This window comes from Myxocyprinus asiaticus, chromosome 8 (genome assembly GCF_019703515.2).
Source record: "Myxocyprinus asiaticus isolate MX2 ecotype Aquarium Trade chromosome 8, UBuf_Myxa_2, whole genome shotgun sequence".
NCBI classification, from domain to species: domain Eukaryota; kingdom Metazoa; phylum Chordata; class Actinopteri; order Cypriniformes; family Catostomidae; genus Myxocyprinus; species Myxocyprinus asiaticus.
Genome location: NC_059351.1, coordinates 38,737,501 through 38,763,116, shown reverse-complemented (window position 1 = coordinate 38,763,116; position 25,616 = coordinate 38,737,501). Strand labels below are relative to the sequence as shown.

At 38.5% G+C, this 25,616-nt stretch overlaps 2 protein-coding genes across 3 annotated transcripts in view; both read left to right on the top strand.

The window, feature by feature from the left end:
• The first annotated feature begins 2,699 nt into the window (after positions 1-2,699).
• Positions 2,700-14,644, top strand: LOC127445449 (uncharacterized). 2 transcript variants are annotated; one of them, XM_051705532.1, is made up of 3 exons: positions 2,700-3,017; positions 11,057-11,350; positions 11,470-14,644. In XM_051705532.1, the coding sequence occupies exons 1-3, from the start codon at positions 2,904-2,906 to the stop codon at positions 11,656-11,658; spliced, it is 597 nt and encodes a 198-aa protein (XP_051561492.1). In that variant the 5' UTR covers positions 2,700-2,903; the 3' UTR covers positions 11,659-14,644. The 2 variants fall into 2 exon arrangements, with proteins under 2 accessions (XP_051561492.1, XP_051561491.1); XM_051705531.1 differs by lacking the exon at positions 2,700-3,017 and adding an exon at positions 6,445-8,649.
• Positions 14,645-17,760: 3,116 nt separating this feature from the next.
• LOC127445443 (serine/arginine repetitive matrix protein 1-like) overlaps positions 17,761-25,616 on the top strand; it is a 33,099-nt gene continuing 25,243 nt past the window's right edge. Inside the window, exon 1 of the mRNA XM_051705519.1 lies at positions 17,761-17,898. Within this exon, the coding sequence (XP_051561479.1) occupies positions 17,807-17,898 (92 nt within the window). The 5' untranslated portion in view covers positions 17,761-17,806. The remainder of the gene's footprint in view (positions 17,899-25,616) is intronic.

Here is a 25,616-nt window from a genome sequence, read left to right as displayed (position 1 = left end):
GTTACGAAATGCCAAATGTGACTGAAATGAACAGAAAATGTTGCACCCATTTCTGAAAGGGTTTGTTTTTTAAAACAATCTTGTTACTCAAAAAAGCATATTGCTGTATTTAAAATATTTGCATAAATTCACAAATTTTGCCCTATAACTATTGCCCCTTTATCTATACTTTATCACTGTATATAGGGTAAGATGTGGTAAGACGCCCCCCTTAAGAACAATATTCATTTACTTTCAAATTGTAACATATATAGATAAACTTTTAGCATGCAGGATGATGATGCATCATCCAACATATTATCAGGGGAAATAAATAGAAACCTTTTATAATTTAGTTGTCATAGCACAAAATTAAAAATTCTGAAAAGGAGCCATCTTGCCCCACTACTGGGGCAAGGTGACCACCCCACCAGGGGCAAGAAGCCCCAACTTGCTGAGCTTTCATCTTGGGTTTGCGTCAAATATATGATGAACCTGTTTTATTGACCAGCATTACTCAGAAATATCTAGCGCTGGAGGGCCTGATTGACCAATCCGTATCAATTATCATAATGTAATAATTCTGAATAATGGCCACACATCTGGGGTTTACGTGATATCAGACCTGTCATCGAGTTATTGCAAGTCATCTCTCCTACTTCTCGTATCACTCTGCAATCTAAAAGTAAACTAATAAAATAACTTCAACTCAATTCAATGTTTCATATCCATTTATTCATTTGGCAAGTAGTCTCATAATAAGCTGCATAATGAACAGTCAGATGGCCATATTCGTGAAATAAACAACACCAGGTTCATCAGAACTCCGACTCAGACCGAAGGTGGCATTCAGCTGCCTCTTAAAAGCAACAATTTTTTTTTTCCTCTTACAAAGTAACATAATTTCAATGCAAAGCAATATTTCATGTCCATTTGTTTGTCTATTTGGTATGTAGCCTTGTAATTACATATAACAGACAGGGTATATTTTGTGATGGAAAAACCCACTGACTGTACGTCTCTTACTTAACTTCCTTGTTATTTCAAATAGAACAATTGGTTCGGTGTATGGAGGTCTCCTGATAAGAATTCTGTGAACTTAGAGAACTTAGGTTAATTCTAAGGTTTCCATATAAGGGTTGGAAAGGTGTCTCCTGTTAAAAAGTCACATAAAAACACATTTAGTGAATTACCACTGATGTAAAACAAATGTCATCCCAGCAGCAACAATGTAATTTAGTAGTCCCATAGAACTCCAGCCCATTTTATAAAACTTACTAAAGATTTCCATTCACACCAAGAATAAAGAATGATGAAACAATAAATTAGTTTTATAAAGTTGCAACATCTGTGCATCTTTAAATAAATAGCTTTATATTTTTCATCGTTTTTAACTCTAAAACAGAAAAGAGTGGAAAATGATTAGCAAAAAAATCATTATTTTAAAACACATCGTGTGTGTGTGTGTGTGTGTGTGAGAGAGAGAGAGAGAGGGAGAGGGAGAGAGAGAGAGAGAGAGAGAGAGTGTGTGTGTTTGTGCATGCATGCGTGTGTGTGTTTGTGCATTGCTACTCCTATCATTTCAAGGACTCTCCATAGGCATAATGATTTTTATACTGTACGAACTATAGATTTTATCCCCTAACCCTAATCCTACCCCTAAACCTAACCCTCACAAAAAACTTTCTGCATTTTTATATTTTCAAAAAAATATTGTTTAGTATGTTTTTTAAGCGATTTGAATTACAGGGACACTAGAAATGTCCTCATAAACCACATTTATAGCATAATACCCTTGTTTGTAACCTAAAAAATGTCAACAAAAAAACAACTCACACAAACACACAGGTTTGTTTCACTATATTAGTGAGGACATTTAAAACCAAATTGGCACTCACAAATATAGTGGTACCAGTACACACACATTCTCTCTCTCTCTCTCTCTCTCTCTCACACACACACACACACACACACGTTGGGTTTTCATGTTTTATGAGGACTTTCCCTAGACATAATGGTTTTTATATTGTACAAACTTTATATTCTATCCCCTAAACCTAACCCTCACAAAAAAACTTTCTGCATTTTTACATTTTCAAAAACATAATTTAGTATGATTTATAAGCTGTTTTCCTCATGGGGACCAACTGATTGTTCCCACAATGTCAAAATGTTCAGGTTTTACTATCCTTGTGGGGACATTTGGTCCCCACAACGTAGGGAATACCTGGACACACACACTCTTTCACACACACACGTTGGTTTTGCTTTTTTGAAAAGTGACAACACAAGTGAGTCAAGACATTACTGCAATTAATATAAACACAATCCCTCCTTTAGTCTCATTATAATAATCTTTTTTTTTTTCTTCTTTTTTTTTTCTGCATTGCAACATAAATAATGAATCTGGGCATTTATGTTATTTTTTTATTAATATAATTATAACCAGTTGTGTTTATTGATTTAGAAGAAATAATAATAATATAATAGCTATTAGCCTATTTAATATAATAATATTAATTTTTAACATGCAAGTTTAAATGCCCTCTATTTGATGACAATTATTGCATGTTACCATCACATTCTTGCTCCCGGCCAATGAAAAAAGTTCCCGACCCCTTAAATCCTCATTAGAGTAGGCCTACTACGTTCTCAGAAAGGGTGGAGTAACATATAAATTCAAGTCGAGACTAACATCCCATAACAGAGAGAACAGCGCTGTGGAAGATGTGCGGGAAGTCATGCGAGTGAGAGATAGTCGAGGTGACAATCAAATAACTGCATAGTTTATGAAGAGTGAGAAACAGCGCCCGAGGATCGTCGTTCAACATATTACAGAGGCTACATCAAGTTTTAAGAACCAGGATTCGCTACTATCGTGCCAAGTGTTGTTTTTCAGAATATTAGATCATTTTGGAAAATAAATGGCTGGCAGAGCTATAAACCGTCGTCATGGGACCCGGGGCCACGCAGGGAGATCTGCAGCTCATCTTGCCCGGCTTCTTCACGGGGAGTGCGTTCAACTGCTAGAGTTATATGTAAGTCTCAAACATGTCCATCTATACGTATTTATATAGGCTATAACTAATCCTAATGTTATGTTGTAGATGTAGATGAGGCTGTTGCTCTGCTAATTATTCTGCTGCGCGAACCAAACATCTGATGTCATCCGTCGTGACATTTGGTAGATTAAAGAATGTCTGGAGGAGGCAAAACAATGAACCAAATGACAACATTGTATGTGCGGCTGAATGGCACAGAAGTGAGTCCATAGGCTATCCAAACTTGTGGATACGGGCAGAGGAACATGTTTCTGGCTTATAAAGCGCGACTGTTCTAGGAATTAAGACATTTATTGGTTACCTGCCAAATTGTTCCGGTCCACCACCTTCTCTCCTGTTTCCCTTACATGTTGAGACGAACTTCTCTATGCTTTTGGAAATGAGTCTGGAACGTGGGAGCAGTATGGAATGGATCCGTGTACTTTTGCGTCCATTCCTTTTTCCTTTTTAAACCCCAAAATGAAAAATGCGGTTTCTTCTTTATTGGTTTTTAACACTGATGAATAGAATTAGCCGATACAAACTGATTTTCTGTTGACCATTTAAAGTTCTTTTTAAAAATAAATAAAGACAAAGGTGGAAACGGCTCAATTTTTATTTTTTGTTTATTGTTTACAAAATTACTTCACGGCTTGAATATTTGATAGCCTATTTGATACTCACATGTGGGCGGAACTGAAACGCCCCTTTCGTCTGATTGGTCAATCCTTCCCTGTCTTCTGTAGCCTACTGCCTTAATTGGACTGGACATCAAATTCTAATAGCTAAGACTATTCGGACACACAAGGAGACGACAGTAAGTCCGTCGGGACGTGGGGCACGGCATGTAAAATCAGGACTGTCCCTGTAATAGGGACGTTTGGTCACCCTGTCTCCATAAGTGCAATGTTAATTTCTGCAAGCCGTAGATTGCTGATGAATTGTGCTGCTGACACTGCCGCCTCATCTTGGATGAACTTTTAGTGAATATATTATTAAATGTCAAAAATAAAATATTGTGAGCAGATCATATTAACTCCTGTGGCTTTTTTCAATTTATCAATTGGACACAAATACACAGGTACTACAAAATCATACAATGTTATTAAGTATAACATTAATATATAATAGGCCAACTCCCAGTCAGCATGCCCAAGTGATGTGGCTTGTGATCTCTCACACGTCGCCCATTAGAGGCACCTCAAATCAACTCCAATTGTTTGCCCAGCAACATGTTTACTACATATGACATGCATATTTTACAGTGAGTGGTGGTTCGGGACAATATTTAATAAAAATTTAGACAAATGCAGAGCGATCCCAACTGGCTGGTAGGATTAAGGCAGTACAGAAGATGGGGTGGGTTGGCCAATCAGATGAAAGGGGCGTTTCAGTGTTTCAGCGTTCCCCATGTGCATATTAAATATTCAAGCTGAAAACGTATTTTTAGATTCTGTTTACACAAAGTGTAAAAAGCAACAAAAAGCATCTCAACTGAACTTCAAGAGTTGATTATGTATATCATGTCTTCCGTGCATTCACAGTGTTGTCGTATAAACCTTTGGTGGGAAATAATGTTCAGTTTGTGAAGACATTAGGCATGGTATGTATTTTACACCATCAGCATTAAAGGTGCACTCAGCGATTCCTGAGAAACACTGTTGATATTCAAACTCAACTGCCAAAACAAATACACCCCTCCCTTCAGTGCTCCTTTGGATGCTGCACCCCCCAAATTCATGCACGCGAGACAGTTTTACGCACACCAGCTCCAGACACTCACATCTCTCCTGCTACTAAATCTAACATCACAACAACAGCATATATAGGTTCTGTGAAACATAGAAAAATTCATGTTACCCACTTATCGAGAAGAAAAAGAGCAACTTCTGCATCCGTCTTCAAGTCTTTTACCTCTTGGAGGTCTCTCCACCACTGAAAAGCCTGGTTCTCCTCAGTTCTCAATTTAACATAATCGTTACCTTATTTAGGTAATATTCGTCTGACCTTTTTCTCTTGGTTTGTTTCACAGCAATTTGTCCTCCTTGGAGTTTAGAAAGTTCGCATCAGCCAGATTTGCCATTGCTCTTCTAGTTAATTTCGCTCTCGCTCTGACACCACCCCCACCCCCACCCCCACTCTGTGCACGCTTGCGCCCCTGTTGTTTACTGTCTGTAGTTGTGTTGTGTGGATCGGTCTGTTCCACTTTGATTTTGTCCTATTTACAGAATTCTTCATGCAGTGTATTGGATAAGATTTACTGTAAACACACTTAATTAAATACTTCACTACTAACTCAAAGGAACACTAATCTCACCCAGGGTAATTAAAAAATAACTTAAAATGACATCATTAACATTAAACAGAACTTGAAACATAGCTATAATCCCCAATTACTTTTAAATGTTAATTAAAAACACCCACAAACAGTCCCCAAAACCTGCACAGACCAACCTCATTAATTATGCAAACACAACAGCCAATAGCAAGTCCCCAAGCATATACAACTACAGACGTTACAGCTGATTCCCTTAAGGACTATAATTCGATGTAGTTTTAGCACCTGGCATTCATTTAAATATGTAAACGTACCATTTTTCCCTTTGCACTAAGAAAAGTTAAAACATGCAGACGACTAATCGGTCGATCTAACCACTGAGCTGCAAAAGCCCGGAACATGAATCAAAAAATGCCCAATTTGTAGACGCGTGTAAAACCATAAAGAGATGTTCCGTTATCACAAGTCCAGATGTTTATGTAAGTAGTTATAACTTGCATGATATGACTTACATGATAGTCATAGAATGATCATATACTGTTTGCACAATGTTATTAAGCTTATCAAATAAAATGAAGGTGTTTTACATTCTGTGGGTTTCATGTTTATTTCTTCTTTCAAGAGGGAATATGTCTTAATTCACAGTAAAACAAGATTAATATTGAAGATCAGTCATAGAGTGCATTAGACAAAGTAGGATACTGAACAAACATTGCTTTATATTCTATTATTGAGGATGAGGAAATAACCTCTTCAAGTCACACAATGTCGAATGCAATATGCTGCTTTAAAATCAGTAAAAAAACACAGGGCATATTGTGCTTGTGTAACATTGTTGAATGCAGACACAAACAATAAAAGACTATTAAATGATTTAATAGACATATAAAAAGGAGGAACCCATACAGAAGAACACACAGCTGAACCCATACAGTGTTCCAGTAATATCTGAAACCGAAGACAGTTGCCTCATCAAAGCAGATTTGAATCTCTTTAGTTAGCCTATTATTAGATTATGTCAACATTCAAACTATGTAAGGAGACCTTTTTGACTAATATTTATCTTGATAAATAACTAGTCAGTCACCGTGATTTAGAAAATCTCGGAAGCTGGTCTGGTATAAATTGACCATGTCTGACAGCAGAATGTTGTGTTGACGTCACAATCAGCCCACTTTGCAGCCTCCCACTTCAAAACCGGTTATGGTGCTAGTGGTCTCTGAGCTTGACCATTGACTAAATTGGCTCAAAAAGCTAAAAACTGCCCACTCAGATATGAAGAGTGTTCTAACAAGACTGATCTCACTGTGAATTCGGCAAAAGTAGATTGAAAGTTCTTGCAGTTAAACTTGGTCCGTGCTTACTGAAAGCATGTATGGGTTAATTTTAGCTCCAGATTCTGGGTGAAATCTCCACAGAGGGGCACCAAAAGTGAGTTTTAAAGCGAGTTGTATTTAGTTGTAAATGACGAAACACAGCGAAGAGGAATTGATATTTTATTAACTCTACCCCCAAACCCCAACCCTATTACTTAACGTCAGTGGAGTAAATATTACCAATCTTACAGGAAAAAATGCAACCTCTGAATCACACTCATCATTGATTACGTGAGCACGATTACTTTTTGGTTTGGACGAGAATCCAGACCTCCGAGGCTTCTGAAGCATTGTGTTATGAGTCACACCACAGGAGAAGTGCAGCACACAAAAGCTCACAAAACCACAGTACAGACTATTTCACAGACGTGAAATGATTCATCATGATTCATCATGATTCAATTCATCATGATGGCGCCGCGGATGGCCGCCTCGGTGTGGAGCACTCCTATTGTTTTGTAGTTTTTGTTTGTTTGTCCTGTGTTTAGTAATCTTTTTCCAATCAGTTTTACCAGAGACGAACTCCTGAACATTCGACAGCATATACCAGACAATCTTTTCCCAGTATTTGAATATTCAGACATTTTGCTGGACATTTTAGTTGGAGGCGCGGCTGTGTTGTTCAAGAGACGCAGGCGAGGGAGACAAGCAGGCGCGCTGGTCAAGCTCCATCTGCGCGGCTTTCGAACAGCGCTGCCGAGTATTCATCTTGCGAATCTCCGCTCTCTTCATAACTAAACGGATGAACTACATCTCCTCACCCACACAAACAAGGACTTTTCAACCTCTGCTGCCTTGTGCTTCATAGAAACCTGGCTGAGTGAAACCATTCCAGACAGCGCGTTACATCTGCTGGGCTTTCAGCTGTTCAGAGCGGATCGCATCGCAGTATTAACAGGGAAAATGAGAGGCAGTGGAACATGCTTTTACATCAATGAAAGTTGGTGTACAGATGTAACAACGTTAAAGAAGATGTGCTGTCCTAATTTGGAAGCGCTCTTTATTAACTGTAAGCCTTTCTACTCACTGCGGGAGTTTTCCTCGTTTATTCTGGTGAGTGTTTACATCGCGCCAAATGCATTTGAATGCCGCGCTGCAACAGCTGGCTGATCAGATCACAGACACAGAATAACAATACCTGGACTCAGTTATTATTATTCTTGGGGATTTTAACAAAGCAAACCTCACACGTGAATTGCCCAAATACAGACAGCAAATACAGGACTCCTACCCCCAACCCTGTGGTGGACCAACAACTGGCTGATGACCTGAATGTGTTCTACTGTAGATATGAAAGGCCCAATCTTACACCCCACACCCGCTCTGACCTTCACTTCACACAAACTCCAACACCTCCTGAAACCGCCCTTCTCCCCCCTCCTGCTACTCAACCTGCACTAAAGATCTGTGAAGATGATGTGTGCCGTGTCTTTCGAAAACACAAATGATAAGGAAAGCACAGGGCCCAGATGGCGTTTCACCTGCATGTCTTAGATCCTGTGCTAACCAGCTGGCCCCCATCTTCACACTGATTTTCAATAGATCACTGGAGCAGTGTGAAGTTCCCTTCTGCTTCAAATGCTCAATCATCATTCCTGTCCCAAAGAAACCAAAAATCACAGGACTTAATGACTACAGACATGTTGCCCTGACGTCTGTGGTCATGAAGTCATTTGAGAGACCAGTGTTGGCCCACCTGAAGGACATCACTGGACCCTTTCTAGATCCCCTTCAATTTGCTTATCGAGCAAACAGGTCTATGGATGATGCAGTCAACATGGGATTGCATCATATCCTGCAACATCTGGACAGTCCAGGGACATATGCAAGGATCATTTTTGTGGACTTCAGTTCGGCTTTCAACACCATCATCCCAGCTATTCTCCGGACTAAATTACACCAACTCTCTGTTCCCACATCTATCTGTCATTGGATTACCAGCTTTCTGATGGACAGGCAACAGCTTGTGAGACAGGTGAAATTCACTTTCAGCACATGTACAATCAGTACTATATATATATATATATATATATATATATATATATATATATATATGTATATATATATATATATATGTGTGTGTCTGTGTGTGTGTGTGTGTGTGTATTTATGTATATATATATATATATATATATATATATATATATATATATATATATATATATATATATATATATATATATATTATGTATATGTGTGTATATGTATGTATATGTGTGTATATATAAATATATATATATTGTCTATTGTGTATTCTATATATACTTTTTTTTTCAATATTTATTATTCTTTTTTTTATTATTATTTTTTAAAAGTCTTGTTATTTTGTATTGTTGTGTACTGAAAGCTTCTGTCACCAAGACAAATTCCTTGTATGTGTGAGCATACTTGGCAATAAAGCTCATTCTGATTCTGATTTTAAACAAAGCAGAATATAAAGTGCTTGTGGATATCTGCTTTACTTGCTACTACGTGCCTCAAACAAAACTCTGAATATCTTATAAGTAAAGATTTGTCACTAACTGGCAAACTTTGGCAAACCCAGTGATAATTTCATCCTAAAAAACACTCGTTATATCAACCTGGAACCTTGTAAACATGACTCTTATTTCCAGATAGGGCTGGGCGATATGTCTTAAAAAATGTTATATCTATATTTTTCAGTCTATTGATGATATTCGATATATATCTTGATAAATATGTATTTGCTATGAAATGGCTCAATTCTTTTTTTTTTTTTTTTAATCAGAGGAATGATTTCATCCAAACAGCCATTGTAGCCAAGTAGATTCAATATTTTAAAGACATTCAATAAAAATCTATTTAAAATAAATAGTTTTTCATTAAATAAACACAAGGGAGAATGAAATTATTTTCATTGATATGCACTTTATATTTATATTTCATATACGATACATAGTAACTTAATAAAAAGCATTATTTACCTTCATATGTTTTTACTAATACATTTTTGTGAATGAACAAGGTGTGTAAAGCTTCTTCACTGACTTATTTTTGAAACCCCAGTTGAACATTGCATAATACAAATTATTATTGGGACACGTCAGGTTTATTATTATAATATAAAGCTGAATTATCATTATTATTCTGATTATTAGATTTGTGTTATACAAAAGTAATATATTTCTGTCCTGTTTACTTCACCTCCACCTGGGGTTTTTAATTTGACACCAAAAGTGCTTACACCAAGTCGTATTTACTTCAACTTCACTTTTATTGTGACACAGTAAAGGCAATGTGTATTTGATAGTTTACAATGCATTTCCTGTAACACTGTAATTTCCTCTTTTTCTGTTATTCAGTGCCGTGTTTGTAGATTTGTATAATAACTTGTATCGGTTACTAATGTTTGAAATTGCTCGAATGCTTGAACCTGCATTAATTTGATTTCACAGTGCACGTGAACTGATCTAAGAGCGCCGCCATGCGCGTGTACACAGATCAGTGTGTCACCGGTTTGTTCTGAATTACACACAGACCATACGGGGAGCCTGGGTAGCTCAGCGAGTAAAGACGCTGACTACCACCCCTGGAGTCACGAGTTCAAATCCAGGGTGTGCTGAGTGACTCTAGCCAGGTCTCCTAAGCAACCAAATTGGCCCGGTTGCTAGGGAGGGTAAAGTCACATGGGGTAACCTCCTCGTGGTTGCTATAATGTGGTTCGCTCTCGGTGGGGCACATGGTGAGTTGTAGCGTGAAGCCTCCACACGTGCTATGTCTCCACGGTAACGCGCTCAACAAGCCACATGATAAGACGCGTGGATTGCCAGTCTCAGACGTGGAGGCAACTGAGATTATTCCTCCACCACCTGTATTGAGGCGAGTCACTATGCCACCACAAGGACTTAGAGCACATTGGGAATTGGGCATTCCAAATTGGGGAGAAAAAGGGGAGAAAAAAAAAATCACATATGGCCAACTTGCCATTTTGATGTTATTTTGATTAATTGTGCTGCCCTGAAGGATCGTGAAATTAGTCTGCCGATGCGCTCTTTCTGAAACCTAATGGCCAAATGAAAGCACATAAAATCATCACGATATACACGATATTGGTCAATTTTACATCATCAGCAAAATTATCTCGATTATATCGTTAATATTCAATATTGCCCAGCCCTGTTTCCAGGTGGGAATTTTCCAGTTTTGTGTGCAATATGCATCAGATGTTTAGTGCACAGAATGTGGCTGAGACCCAGTCTGCTCTTCCTAATATTGTTTAAATAGCTGCCTTTAGTCAAACGTCTGCCACAAGTTTGTTTTTCCACTTCCTATGTTTTTTACTTAACAAGTCTATATTCTGACACGTTCGCCATTCCATATCACCTCAACTTATTTTCTTCTTCTCGCCATTTTATTCATAGAAAAAACAAGAATCACTGCCGTCCTCATCAAAGGCTGTGGATTATTTAGTATCCATTCCTCCAATGGTTCCTCAGCTGTCGGATACAGAAAAAATATCTATCCTGCACGCTGCGCTCAAGGAGTGTCTGCGACTTCTGGAAGATGTCATTACCCGGGAGGATGCAGAATTTTCAGATGAAGAAAACGAGTATAAGAAACAGCGGAAAACTGTAAGGGATCGTCTGAGACACCTGTTGGTGAGCACAGAGCGACTAGTAGTGGATGGCCAGAAATTTGAAGCTCAAGTCAAAGAGGTGCAGTTCTACAAACGTCTGTCTGTCTGTTTGTATATTTATCTATCTAATTTAGTGCTGAGAAAGCAAATTTTAGAAAATTGAATTTCATAAACAATCTGTTTGTGCCTGTGTGAAAGGAGCTGGATGGACAGATGAGCAGTGGAAGCTTCAGTCTTAAGATGTGGATTCTGCGATTACTGCAGGACCTTGTACACTGGACTGGCCAGATATCAGACACCCTGCAATCTCTGCCAGCTGAAATGGAAAAAACACCAAAGACAATGTCCCGAAGGATAAGGAGAGGGGTGGAGAAAATAAGGAAATGAGAATGGATATTTCTTTATCACACAGAAACAAGAGTAAAAAAAGAAAAGAAAAAAAAAAGAGTGAAAGGGTGGAGCAGATGGGGATAGTATGATAAGAATGAGGAAAAAGGAATTTCATATCAGCATGGAGAATTTAGAGGGTAAGATGACCAAGAGATGCAGGCATTGGAATTTAGCATTCCAGCATGCTGAGAAGCATGGAGGGCAGAGTTTGAAGATTTGTGTGTGTGTGTGTGCGAAAGTGATTGTATTTTACATATTTTGCTTTTCAAATGTTAAACTTTATTGAGGCTTAATAGCAAGAAATGTAAATATTTTATTGAGATTAAGCAAAACACACACACAGTATACTGTATTTTATTACCTCATAATATAAAATTATTGACCTTAAGATTGTTAAGTCTTAACAAACACTGTTATATTTTTTAAAAATAGTTACTATGCGCAGGGCCAGAAGGATCAAAGCATTCTATCTGTTTAAGGAACTATGCTTTTTGGGACATGACTACAAAATCCACTCCTATGTAATCTTTGTTTGTACAGTATATCATAATTACTGTATACATAAAGGAATTCTGTCGTTCACTCAAAAATGAAAATTTACTCATCCTCATGCCTGCCCAGATATGTATGACTTTCTCTCTTCTGCTGAACACAAAGATTTTTAGAAGAATATTTCAGCTCTGTAGATCCATATAAAACTGAATGGTGGCCAGAACTTTTAAGCTCCAAAAAGAAAACATATAGGCAGCATAAAAGCAATTCATACAACTCCAGTGGGTTTTTTTTTTTCATTTTTTCTCCCAATTTGGAATGCCCAATTCCCAATGCGCTCTAAGTCCTCGTGGTTGCGTAGTGATTCGCCTCTGTCCGGGTGGCGGAGGATGAATCCCAGCTGCCTCCAAGTCCGAGACCGTCAACCCGCGCATCTTACCACGTGGCTTGTTGAGCGCATTGCAACGGAGACATAGCGCTTGTGGAGGCTTCATGCCATCCACCGCAGCAACCACGCTCAACTCACCACGTGCCCCACTGAGAACAAACCACATTATGGCGACCACGAGGAGGTTACCCCATGTGACTCTACCCTCCCTAGCAACTGGGCCAATTTGGTTGCTTAGGAGACCTGGCTGGAGTCACTCACTAGCAAACTCCAGGGGTGGTAGCCAGTGTATTTTACCACTGAGCTACCCAGGCCCCCACACAACTCCAGTGGTTTAATCCATGTCTTCAGAAGCAATCCAGTTGGTTTTGGGTGCGAATAGACCAAAATATAACTCTTTTTTTTATTTTTTTATTTTTTTTTTACTGTAAATATTGTCATTGCAGTCTCAAGGCACAATAATGGTTTCAAGCTTGATTATACTTCCTAGTGCTTTACGAATGCACAGAGCACTAGATGGCAACTGGAAGTGTTATCGTGCTTGAAATCATGATCGCCAAGGACACTGCTGAAAACAAAGTTTTATTTTGGTCTGTTCTCACCCAAAACCAATTCGATCACAAGACATGGATTAAACTACCAGAGACTTTATATATGCTTTTTGGAGCTTCAAAGTTTTGGTCACTATTCACTTGTATTGTGGGGATCAACCGAGCTGAGATACTCTTCTAAAAATCTCTGTTTGGTTTCAGCAGAAGAAGGAAAGTCATACATATCATGGATGGCATGAGGGTGAGTAAATGATGAGAGAATTTTCATTTTTGGGTAAAAAGGGATTTCCTAGAAATATCTCTCCAAACTGACATACAGTATATCTACTGTACAAATGCAACACATTTTGCATACCTTAAAGGATTTTTCCAGGTATATTACAAGTTTGCTCAATTAACAGCATTTGTGGCATAATGTTGATAACCACAAAAGTAATAATAATAATTTTGACTCGTTCATTGTTTATTCAAAAAATATTGCGATTACAATAGGGCGCTTACAACTGAAGTGAATGGGGCCAGTACATGTACATTAAAATACATACTGTTTCATAAGTTTAGCCACAAGAAGTAAACATTATGTGTTACCATTATTTTAGTGTGATAAAATCGCTCTCTTAACCTTATCTTTGTAAAGTTATATCCAATATTACTTTAATAACTTTGTTGTCATGAGGATGTAACCGGTCTATACTGTAATGTGGTAAACGCCATAAAGCCAGTAAATCCCTGATTTTATGACACTGAATCATATTACAGTAATTGATGTAATGTTTTTGTCTTTTTGCAATATTTTTAAAGCAATGTGCATTTTTAGACATTTACTTCCATTGTAAGTGTTTTGCTCTAAATGCAATTTGTACTTTTTTTTTTTATGAACGGGGCACGGGTCTACATTATTTGTTTATGGTAATCGCCTCAAATGCTGTCTATTGGGCTTAAATTGTATAGAACCTGGAACATTCATTAAAAAGGCTACTTCTTAACATTTATCACACAAATGCTTCTCATTCCTTCTACATGTGCAGTGGGCAGTTATGAAGTCTATCATCTGTTTGCGTTTGTTGGATTACAGTAATTCCCCTACGCCATGCACACTGATGGAACACTCACGCCCTCTGCTGGCTACATAAATGTACTGCTTTGTATTCCAGGTCAATTTGTCAGATGTGACTCTGGTCACCTAGTGACAGAGAAATGTCTACATCTCCAAACTAGGACCTTTTCGCATTTACTGCAGTTGTCACCTATTTACTCTGTCTTTAGCATATGCTAAATCATCTACTCAAAAATCTGTATATTATAATAAGGCTGGGTCAGCTTCTGTTGTAGGAAACTTGTACTATATACAGGAGATTGCTGTGGAGCCAGAACTCTGGTGGAAGTCAATAAGTCAGAGAATTAGTATAGAAATCAGCACCTGGTTACTGTATGAAGATGACTGGAACTGGTGCAGAATGAAGAAACAATCTCATTCAATAATTTATTATTAATGTATGTATTCTAAACTTGCACTGCATTAAATGGCAATATCTGAACTGTCATTAAAACAGGTTGCAGTCAATAACTCATTGTTCGATGACTCTCTGTGTGTGTGTGTGTGTGTGTGTGTGTGTGTGTGTGTGTGTGTGTGTGTGTGTGTGTTGGAAGAGTGGCAGGGTGCCTGTGAAAGGGGGAGGGGTGTTTGTGTGTTTGTATGTGTATTTGTCTGAGTGTATGTGTGCGCAAGTGATTTAGAATGAGAGAATAGAGAGAATGTGACTGTGTGTGTGTGTGTGTGTGTGTGTTTGCGTGTGAGACAGGATGTGTGTGAGAATGGAAGGGGAGGGGTGTGTAAGAGAGCAGTGTGTATGTGTGTGTGTGTGTGTGTGTGTGTGTGAGAGAGAGAGAGAGAGAGAGAGAGAGAGAGAGAGGCGAGAAAGGGGTAATGTGTGTGTGCGCGCCTGCGTAGGAGGGAGAATCTGTGTGTGTGTGTGTGTGTGTGTGTGTGTGTGTGTGTGTGTGTGTGTGTATGTGTTTATGCTACATTGTGGGGACCAAATGTCCCCACAAAGATAGTAAAACCTGAGATCACCTACATTGTGTGGCCCAGCCAGTGGTCCCCATGAGGGAAATGGCTTATTAAACATATTAAATTATGTTTGTTTGAAAATGTAAAAATGCAAAAAGGTTTCTGTGAGGGTGTTTGTGTGTGTGTGTGTGTGTGTGTGTGTGTGTGTGTGTGTGTGTGTGTGGTCCAAGAATATCGTATGGGAGAATTGTTTCTTGACTATAATCTGTGTGTATGTGCATGGATTGTGATGTGATTTGTAATGTCTGTGAGTAGATTTGCATAAGTGTTCCTTTGTGTATGTCTATCGGTGCACTATTGTTTAACTGACCACTGCATGTATGAGAATTGTGTTTTTTTACATTGTGCTCTTTTTGTGTTCGTGTAGTAGTCTCTCTCTCTCTCAAACTGTGTGTGTGTGTGTGTGTGAGTGTGAGTGTGTGTGCGTGCGTGCCCGCCCTTCAGTATTTATGTGTGTGTGTGAGAGAGAGAGAGGGATGAGAGTGGGGGAAGGGTGTGTTTAGATGTGTGCGTCAGAGGTTTGTGTTTATGTATGTGTGTGTGTGTGTGTGTGTGTGTGTGTGGTGGGTGGTTTACTAGGACATTTTTTTTGGTTACAAACTGGTAATTACCAGGGTATTATGCTATAAATGTGGTTTATGAGTACATTTCTAGTGTCCCCATGATTCAAATCACTTAAAAAAACATACAAATTGGTGTTTTTTTGAAAATGTAAAAATGCAGAAAGTTGTTTGTGAGGGTTAGGTTTAGGGGTAGGATTAGGGTTAGGGGATAGAATCTATAGTTCGTACAGTATAAAAATCATTATGTCTATGGAGAGTCCTCATAAGGATAGCCGCACTTACATGTGTGTGTGTGTGTGTGTGTGTGTGTGTGTGTGTGTGTACATGTATACTACATTGTGGGGACCAAATGTCCCCACAAGGATAGTAAAACCTGAGATCATCTACATTGTGGAGCCCAGCCAGCGGTCCCCATGAGGGAAATGGCTTATTAAACATACTAAATGATGTTTAAAAAAAAATAAATAAATAAAATTATGTAAAAATGCACAAAGTTTTCTGTGAGGGTTAGGTTTAGGGGATAGAAATTATCGTTAGATCTGTATAAAATCCATAAAATGCATGGAAGTCTATGGAGAGGCCCCACGATGATATAAAAACAAGTTTATGTGTGTGTGAGTGTGAGTGTGTGTGTGTGTGTGTGGGGGGGGGGGGGGTAAGTGGTTTATGAGGACTTTTTTAGGTTACAAACTGGTAATTACAAGGGTATTATGCTATAAATGTGGTTTATGAGGACATTTCTAGTGTCCCCATAATTCAAATCGCTTAAAAAAACATATTAAATTATGTTTTTTTGAAAATGTAAAAATGCAGAAAGTTTTTTGTGAGGGTTAGGTTTAGGGGATAGAATCTATAGTTCGTACAATATAAAAATCATTATGTATATGGAGAGTCCCCATAAGGATAGCCGCACCAACATGTGTGTGTGTGTGTGTGTGTGTGTGTGAAAGGGGGAAGAGTGTATGACAGTCACACATCATGACAGTGTGTGACAGAAAGAGTGTGTTATTGTATTTCAGAGTAGAATAAAGGTAGTGTGCATTTGTGTCAGAATGTTTGGAAGAGGTGTGTGTGTGGGTGGGTGGGTTTTGGTGGTTTACAAGAAAAAAATTTAGGTTACAAACTGGTAATTACAAAGGTATTATGCTATAAATGTGGTTTATGAGGACATTTCTAGTGTCCCCATAATTCAAATCACTTACTAAACGATGTTTTTTTGAAAATGTAAAAATGCAGAAAATTTTTTGTGAGGGTTAGGGTTAGGGGACAGAATCTATAGTTCGTTCAGTATAAAAATCATTATGTCTATGGAGAGTTCTCATAAGAATAGCCACACCAACATGTTTGTGTGTGTGTGTGTGTGTGTGTGTGTGTGTTCGTGTGATAGAGAAATCCAGAAAAGTCTGTCAACTCATTCATACGAGAGTTCATAATTTTATGTGGATATCATATGGATATCTTCGTGCATCAGTTCTATTTTTAATGAAAGATTAATTTAGATATTGAAGAGTTCGTAAATACTTTTTTTCATTGCATACCTGTTATTTATCAAGATCATTTCGACAGCACCCTCAAACAGCCCAACACACGGTTAAGAACACGACTGCATGTTTTAACTACTTAGTTGTACACGTCTCGTTACATGATAACTATTATCTTTATAGCTGTGTTATTTGACCAAAGTTACTCAAGATAAAAAAAAAACCGAAATATTTCACCTGTCAAAATATATATAGAGCTGTCGATAACATCGGATGAGTACAATCAACTTTTGCTAAGAACAGACTCACACCAAACGCAACCACCTCTTCTTTAATGGGGGACATTATGTCTGTATGTTTCTAAACTTCAAATAATGTCCACCATCAGTGAAACGAGATTAAACTGATATAAGTACTGAATATATTCGAGAAAAAAAATGACAACGGAAGTGTTTTCTTCAAACGAATTAAAAGTGTATAACAGTCCGACCGTAAGTCCTCCCCTCGAGTGTGTGTGAATGGTAGCGTCTGAAAGAACCTGTACATACAGAGAGAGCGCGAGCGCCGCGCGTGAGAGAAAGCAGCACTCTTCAGCGGGAATGGCGGAGACCGTTCGCTCGCTCTTTGATTACCGGGAGCCGCCGACGCTAGACAGCGACGGAGAGAGCAGCAAGCCACCGCCGCCGCGAGGGTGAGGAAGTGAACAGTCTCGATAAAAAAGTAACATTTCCAGAGATGACACTGAGCTTAAAGCTCAGAAATGCTTGCCACAAAATATCACTTTTCAGTTACTGCAAAAATGGCGTAAAAACAAAAGTTTTTAAATAGTTTTTGGGCGGGTGAACAAAGCTGAATAAATTATCGTATTTATTCAGTTATGAAGATAGAATGTTTTTTATAAATAACGTTATTCCACTGGTTATCACAGGAATCAGGTGTGTATAAGTCTCATTTAAATGATACTGCTGTCAGTGTAACAGGCTTACATGTCAGAATGGTTATAAAATAATACAGAATGTAAAGCGGAAAGCTTTTTAATCATGATTAACACGAATAAACGTCTGCCCTGTGTGTGTGTGTGTGTGTGTGTGTGTGTGTGTCAGAGCGAGAGAGAGGGTGTTATGTGTGTCAGAGAGAGAGCGTGTGTGTCTGTGTCAGAGAGAGAGAGTGTGTGTGTCTGTGTGTCAGAGAGAGTGTGTATGTCTGTGTCAGAGAGTGTGTATGTCTGTGTAAGAGAGAGTGTGTGTGTCTGTGTGTCAGAGAGTGTGTGTGTGTCTGTGTGTCAGAGAGAGTGTGTTTGTGCCTGTGTGTCAGAGAGTGTGTGTATGTCTGTGTGTCAGAGTGTGTGTATGTCTGTGTGTCAGAGAGTGTGTGTATGTCTGTGTGTCAGAGAGTGTGTGTGTGTGTCAGAGTGTGTGTGTGTGAGAGAGAGAGAGAGAGAGAGTGTGTGTGTCAGAGAGTACAGGTTTTACTATCCTTGTGGGGACCAAATGTCCCCACAAGGATAGTAAAACCTGAGATCACCTACGTTGTGATGACCAGCCAGTGGTCCTCACAAGGGAAATGGTATATTAAATTATGTTTTTTTTTTATTTTTATTTTTTTATGTAAAAATGCAAAAAGGTTTCTGTGAGGGTTAGGTTTAGGGGTAGGGTTAGGGGATAGAATCTATAGTTTGTACAGTATAAAAATTATTATGTCTATGGAGGGTCCTCATAAGGATAGCTAAACCAACATGTGTGAGTGTGTGTTTGTGTGTGTGTGTGTGTGTATGTCAGAGAGAAAAAATGTGTGTGTGTGTCAGAGTGAGAGAGAATGAGAGTGTTATGTGTGTCAGAGAGAGAGAGTGTGTGTGTCTGTGTGTCAGAGAGAGAGAGAGTGTGTGTGTGTGTGTGTCAGAGAGAGAGTGCCTGTGTGTGTCAGAGAGAGAGAATGTGTGTGTGTGTGTGTGTGTGTCAGAGTGAGAGAGAGAGAGAGAGAGTGTTATGTGTGTCAGAGAGTGTGTGTGTGTGTGTGTCAGAGAGAGAGAATGTGTGTGTGTGTGTGTGTCAGAGAGAGAAAGAGAGAGTATGTCTGTGTCAGAGAGTACGTGTTTGTGTGTGTGTGTGTGTGTGTGTGAGAGAGAGAGAGAGAAAGAGCGTGCGGTTGGGAGGAGGGAGGGAGCGGAGCGTGAGAGAAAGGAACAAGTACAGTGTGTGTGTGTGTGTGTGTTTGAGAGAGAATGTGTAAATGATTGCGTGTGTATGTGAGGGAGAGCATGAGGGAGGGAAACAGTTTGAGTGTGTGCGTGACAAAAACAGACACAATATGTTGGTGTGTGTGAAAGGGGGAAGAGTGTATGACAGTCACACATCATGACAGTGTGTGACAGAAAGAGTGTGTTATTGTATTTCAGAGTAGAATAAAGGTAGTGTGCATTTGTGTCAGAATGTTTGGAAGAGGTGTGTGTGTGGGTGGGTGGGTTTTGGTGGTTTACAAGAAAAAAATTTAGGTTACAAACTGGTAATTACAAAGGTATTATGCTATAAATGTGGTTTAAGAGGACATTTCTAGTGTCCCCATAATTCAAATCACTTACTAAACGATGTTTTTTTGAAAATGTAAAAATGCAGAACGTTTTTTGTGAGGGTTAGGGTTAGGGGACAGAATCTATAGTTCGTTCAGTATAAAAATCATTATGTCTATGGAGAGTTCTCATAAGAATAGCCACACCAACATGTTTGTGTGTGTGTGTGTGTGTGTGTGTGTACATGTATACTACTTTGTGGGGACCAAATGTCCCCACAAGGATAGTAAAACCTGAGATCACCTACATTGTGGGGCCCAGCCAGCGGTCCCTACGAGGGAAATGGCTTATTAAACATACTAAACAATGTTTTTTTGAAAATGTAAAAATTTTAAAAGGTTTCTGTGAGGGTTAGGGGTAGGGTTAGAGGATAGAAATTAGTGTTAAATCTGTATAAAATCCATAAAATGCTTGGAAGTCTATGGAGAGTCCCCACAATGATATAAAAATAAGTTTGTGTGTGTGTGTGTATGTGTAAACCTGAAATCGTGACATTGTTGGGACCATCCAACAGTTTGGAAAAAAATGATTAATAAGTATGCTTAATAATGTCTTCATGAAAATACAAAAATGCATAAAGTTTTGTTTGAGGGTTAGGGTTCAGGATAAATGTCCCCCACAAGTATAGTAAAACCTGAAATCACCTAAATTATGGGGACCAGCCAACAGAACACACAAGGAAAACATAATATACTTAAAGGAGTGTTCAGGGTTAAATACAAGTTCAAACTCAATTGACAGCATTTGTGGCATAAGGTTGATTACCTAAAAAAATATCATTTAGATTCATCCCTTTTATAAAAAAAAAAGAAAAGAAAAAAATCTGGATTACAGTAAGGCACTTATAGTGGAAGTGAATGGGGCCAGTCAATAAATGTTAAAATACACACTTTTTCAAAAGTATAGTCACAAGATGAAACTGTTATACACAATAACATGATTTTAGTGTCATAAATTTGCATATAACCTGAATTGGTAGATGACATGAAGCGATGGTCCAAGGTTATTTATGTAGATATCAGTAACTACTTTAAGCTTTTACTTAAGTTAAGCCTGAAATAAATTTTTACTCGAATAAACACGTAAATGGTTGTTGTACTCCATCTGGATCGCTCATTTCAGTTAGTTTTACATTGTGTCTGGAGACCTGAAACAGAAAACAGGCAATTCGAATCATCATGGCGCTGCCCAGTGGTTGCTCAGGAAAACTGTGGATATCCAATATTACAACTTCATTGCCATGGCGACGTAACAGGTAAACCCTGTAATCTGGTAATGCCTTAATACCAGTAAATCCCTGATTGTATCACATTAAAACCATGTTAACATGTATAATGTTTATGTCTTGTGGATATACTTTTGAAACAGTGAGTATTTTAACATTTATGGACTGGCCTCATTCACTTCCATTGGAAGTGCCTTTCTGTAACCACGATTGTCTTTTTCTATTATTTCTTAAAGAGGGACGAGTCGAAAGAATTTTTGTGGTAATCAACAGTACGCCACAAATGTTGTCAATTGAGCTTAACTTGAAACATTACTTTTAAGAAGCATACTACATAATGCCTTGAAAATCTAAAAAATCTCAAAGATTTCTGTGAGGGGTCATGTTATTGGATAGAAAATGTCATAAGCTCAGTTTAAAAACAATAGACATCAATGAAAATCCCTATCATGACAGAAACAAACATATACTGTATGTTTGGGTGGGGTGGAGTGGACCATGTAAAAGGTATTATATAGTCAAGGTGTGTATGTTTGTCTGAAGAAAGGTGTGTGTGTGTGAGTGTGTGCCACATCACTGGTGCTGAAGAAGATGTGTATTTATAGTGGATCTTATATGGGGGGAGAAGTGTGAAGTATGTTGGTGTGTGTGTGTGTGTGTGTGTGCATGAGAGTACACACACGTGTACGCAAGAGACGGGAACAGTGAAGGGGAGGGGTGTGTGTGCTTGTGTTTGTGCAGTAACGTGTGTTACTGAGAGGGGGAGGGAGAGTGTTTTTGTGTGTGTGTCGTGTGTGCATGAGAGAAAAAGAGAGAGAGAAAGAGGACGGCAACGTTTAGGTTTGCGTGTGTGTGTTTATGTGTAATGTTATGAGTTGTGTGTGTGTGTGTGTGTGTATAAAGTACAAAGCCAGTGGATAACTGAAAGTGTGTGTGTTTGTTGATTGTGTTTGGAAGGGAGAGCTGGATGAACAGGTAGTATATGTGTTCGTGAGACATAGAGAGAGAGAGAGATAAAGTGCAGGTATAAAGAGAGAGTGAGATATTGAAATGCATGTTCTGTGTGGAGCTAGTATGTGTCTTTTGAAAGAGAGTGAGACAGCTTAAATAAAACCGTTTACACCTGGTATTAAGATGTGTTATGTGCGGTACATTTGAAATGGCACCATACTAAACACAGGTTTAAAAGGGGTCCAAATGGTTTTAAGATTTGTCCATTCAACCACATTCAGAGGTTGTCTAAAGTGGTCGAAAACACATGTGACCACAATGGGCTTTTAATATAAACGTTGATCCATTCGAATGCGTTCGAACAGCAGCGAAGCACGGCCTGCTCACCTGTCAGTCAACCACTGCACTAAAACAAGAGTTTAAACTGTGCCAGTTATGTGTGGTTTTATAAGGAAATAACCATCGGATCAGAAAATTGGAAAAATCGAATACACATACACTTCACTGGACTTCTTCGTTGTGTCTGATATCAACATTCAGGGACACAGATATGACAAACACACATCTGAAGCTCAGTTAATACAAGTACTCCACTAAAACAACTCAGAATTCTGCTGTAAACGTCATGTTTGTGCTTATAATAAATACACGTATAATTGACCCTTCGCTAAGCTCCACCCCCCTTGGATACAGTCGCTTGCTCTGACAAGCTCTACAGAACTACCCAGAGGAATGAATGGGAGTTTGACGTCAACGGCACAGTTTTTGGAAATATTCTCATAAACAGAATTGACAGTATTCTTAAGTGGGCTGGAATGATGAGTATCATTGTAAGGCATATTTATCTGATGTTTTTTGTAAAAGAAATTGTTAAATTACACAGTCGTTTCATTGAAAATTGTGGAGACTCAGAATAAATGCAAATGATTATCACAGTCACTTGATAATCGTTTGCAATTTCATAGCCATTACACACCTGATAACATTGGCATAAATGAACAGAACTGTTTATAACATCTCATAACACACTCACTACGATGCTGTGAACTGTTTATTTACTATTGCATTTACTATGACCTAAATCAATAAATGAATTACATCCAGTTATTAGCTTTAATTTACATTAGAGCATATGAAGATGTCCTCGCTGATGTTATTCATGTTCATTTGGGAATGAGAACTGACAGAGTTTAATCCATAGTATGCTCTTCTCAATATTTAATTAAAGATTTTTTTTTTTTTTTTTAAGAAAGAAAAAACTGCGCGTAACCTCTCTGGGTACCACGTGTCACTCTTACAAGTGACCCGGCAACAAAGTGTTTTTTTTTTTCTTTTTTTTGGTTCATTTTGATAAAATCCTGCTTAAAAGTACTCAAACACACATCATTCCCATAGGCTCTCATTTGAAATTAGCAAATGCATGTCAGAGTAATGGCGGCCCAGCAACAGTTGTTAAGACACGATTGGACAGAAACGCTTTTAAGGCGAGGCTTAGTGAAGGGTCAATTGGGAGAAATGGTGCAGTGGTTTTTAGCACTTTCTTTTTCTTCTTTTACTCTTCTGCACTTTATTATCAAGCAGTAATACACTGACATAGTGATTGACAGTCATAGTCTTTGTGAAATCAGACACCCTCCCATAATATGACCAGCTGTAAACAGCAATGTGTCTCACCTGTCCACTTGTGATTGCCCAAAACACCTCTTAATTCTGGGTGTAAATACAGCCAAAGACAAATCTTAACTGATGATTTAACAACTCGTTGAATTCGCTCAGAGGAAAATTGTATTGCTCAGATGTTGCTCTTTCAAAGCTCAGGAGACTTAATGGAGTTATGATTCATTTAAGTATCAACTTTGAGCCTCAAAAGAAATAAAAAGAAATAAAAACAGACACAGTTAAGAATTTTAAATCACTGTCATACAGTGAGAGTATAGAGCTGTAAAATGAACGTGGATAGTATTGTCCAGATAATTTGGTTTTGAGAGAATTTGATGAGAAATGTTTGAGTTCATATTGGAATCTCTGACATTTGATCACAGACTTTGGTATCTTAGCAAATCTGAACACTCGTTTACATGCGCGGTTATAATCAAGCTACAGCAGGTTTTTGTGTAGTCAAGCCACAGTCCTCATCTGTCTGTACAAGTATGACACAATGCATAATCGAATATTCTCCCTGCCCAGTAGGGGGCATATGCATGAAGAATGTGAAAATGAAAGTTAAAGTGGAGACTGACTGAGCAGGAAGGAGAATTCATAAACTTAAATATTGATCTGTTTCTCACCCACAGCTGTCAAATAACCACTTGAGTCATATGGATTACTTTTATGCTAATGTGTGTGATTTTTGGAGCTTCAAAATTTTGGCACCCATTCACTTGTATTGTATGGACCAAAAGAGCTGAGAAATTCTTCTAAAAATTATCATTTGTGTTTTGCTGAATAAAAAAAGTCACACACAAATCTAGGATGGCATAAGGGTGAGTAAATTATGAGAGAATTTAAATTTTGGGGTGAACTATTCCTTTAAATACACAGCGTGCGTAACCACTGTCTGTCAGAGCATGCGCGCAACAGTGCGGCCAGTTGTGGTCCTATGAGAACAACGTGCATGCATGCTGGACAAGGCCATGCAACAATTCCATTATATAGGTGAACCCACACGAACAAGGGGACAAATTTACATTACATAACATTTAAAAAAATACTTTTTTAAAGAATTATTGTTTTAGTCCGACTGAAATCAAACTTTTAAAGTGCATATAAATGTACTGATTGTTGAGGTCTCTTGAAAATATAAAGGAGACAGTCTTTTTTTTTCTTTTTTTTATCCGAGAAGCAGGAGAATTTAGCAAATGTCTCAATTTGCTCCCCATTTAATCACTTTGCTGTTTAAGAGTAATAAATGAGATACTAGATTAAAGAGATTTTATGTGATTTTTCTTTCCAGTGGGCAGTTGGTTAAGTGGTAGGGTAATGTTAATGTGATGTTAGAGAGCTTGCATGTTGTGAGTGAGTAATGTTTGGTATTGTGTGAAAATAAGTGAAAATAGAGACAAAAAAGTATGTCTGTTTAAAAGAAAGACTGAGAGAGTATGTTGTGATGAAAAGCAAAGGGGAGGGTGTGTGTGTGAGAGAGAGAGAGGAGGGAGGCTGTGTGTGCATGTGTGTGTGAGCAAGGCAAAGGCTAGTGTGTGTGTGTTTGTGTGTATCTGAGAGAGAGAGAGAGGAACAGAAGAGGGGAGGGTGTATATGTGTGTGTGTGTGAGAGAGAGAGACAGAGACAGAAAGGAGGGAAAATGGTGAGGAAATGTGTGTGTGCGTGCGCGCGTGTGCGCGCATGCTTGCAGGGTTGAAACTGAAACAAGGGGAGGGAGAGTGTCTTGGAAACAGAGAGAAGGCTCAGTTTGTGCGTGAGTTTAGGTTTGTGTGTGTGTATGAGAGGTGTGTGTGTGCATGTGTGTTTGTTCTAGTGGTTGAACAGGAGGGGAGGGTGTGTGTGCTCATGAGGCAGAAAGAGAGGGTGTGTGTGACAGTGTTTGAGAGAGAGTGTGTATGTGTATATGAGTATAGAGCTGTGTGTGTGAGAGAGATAAAGGAGAAGAGTATGTGTGTGTGTAACCGTGAGAGAGATTGTGTGTCTGCACCAGTGTTTATGTGTGTT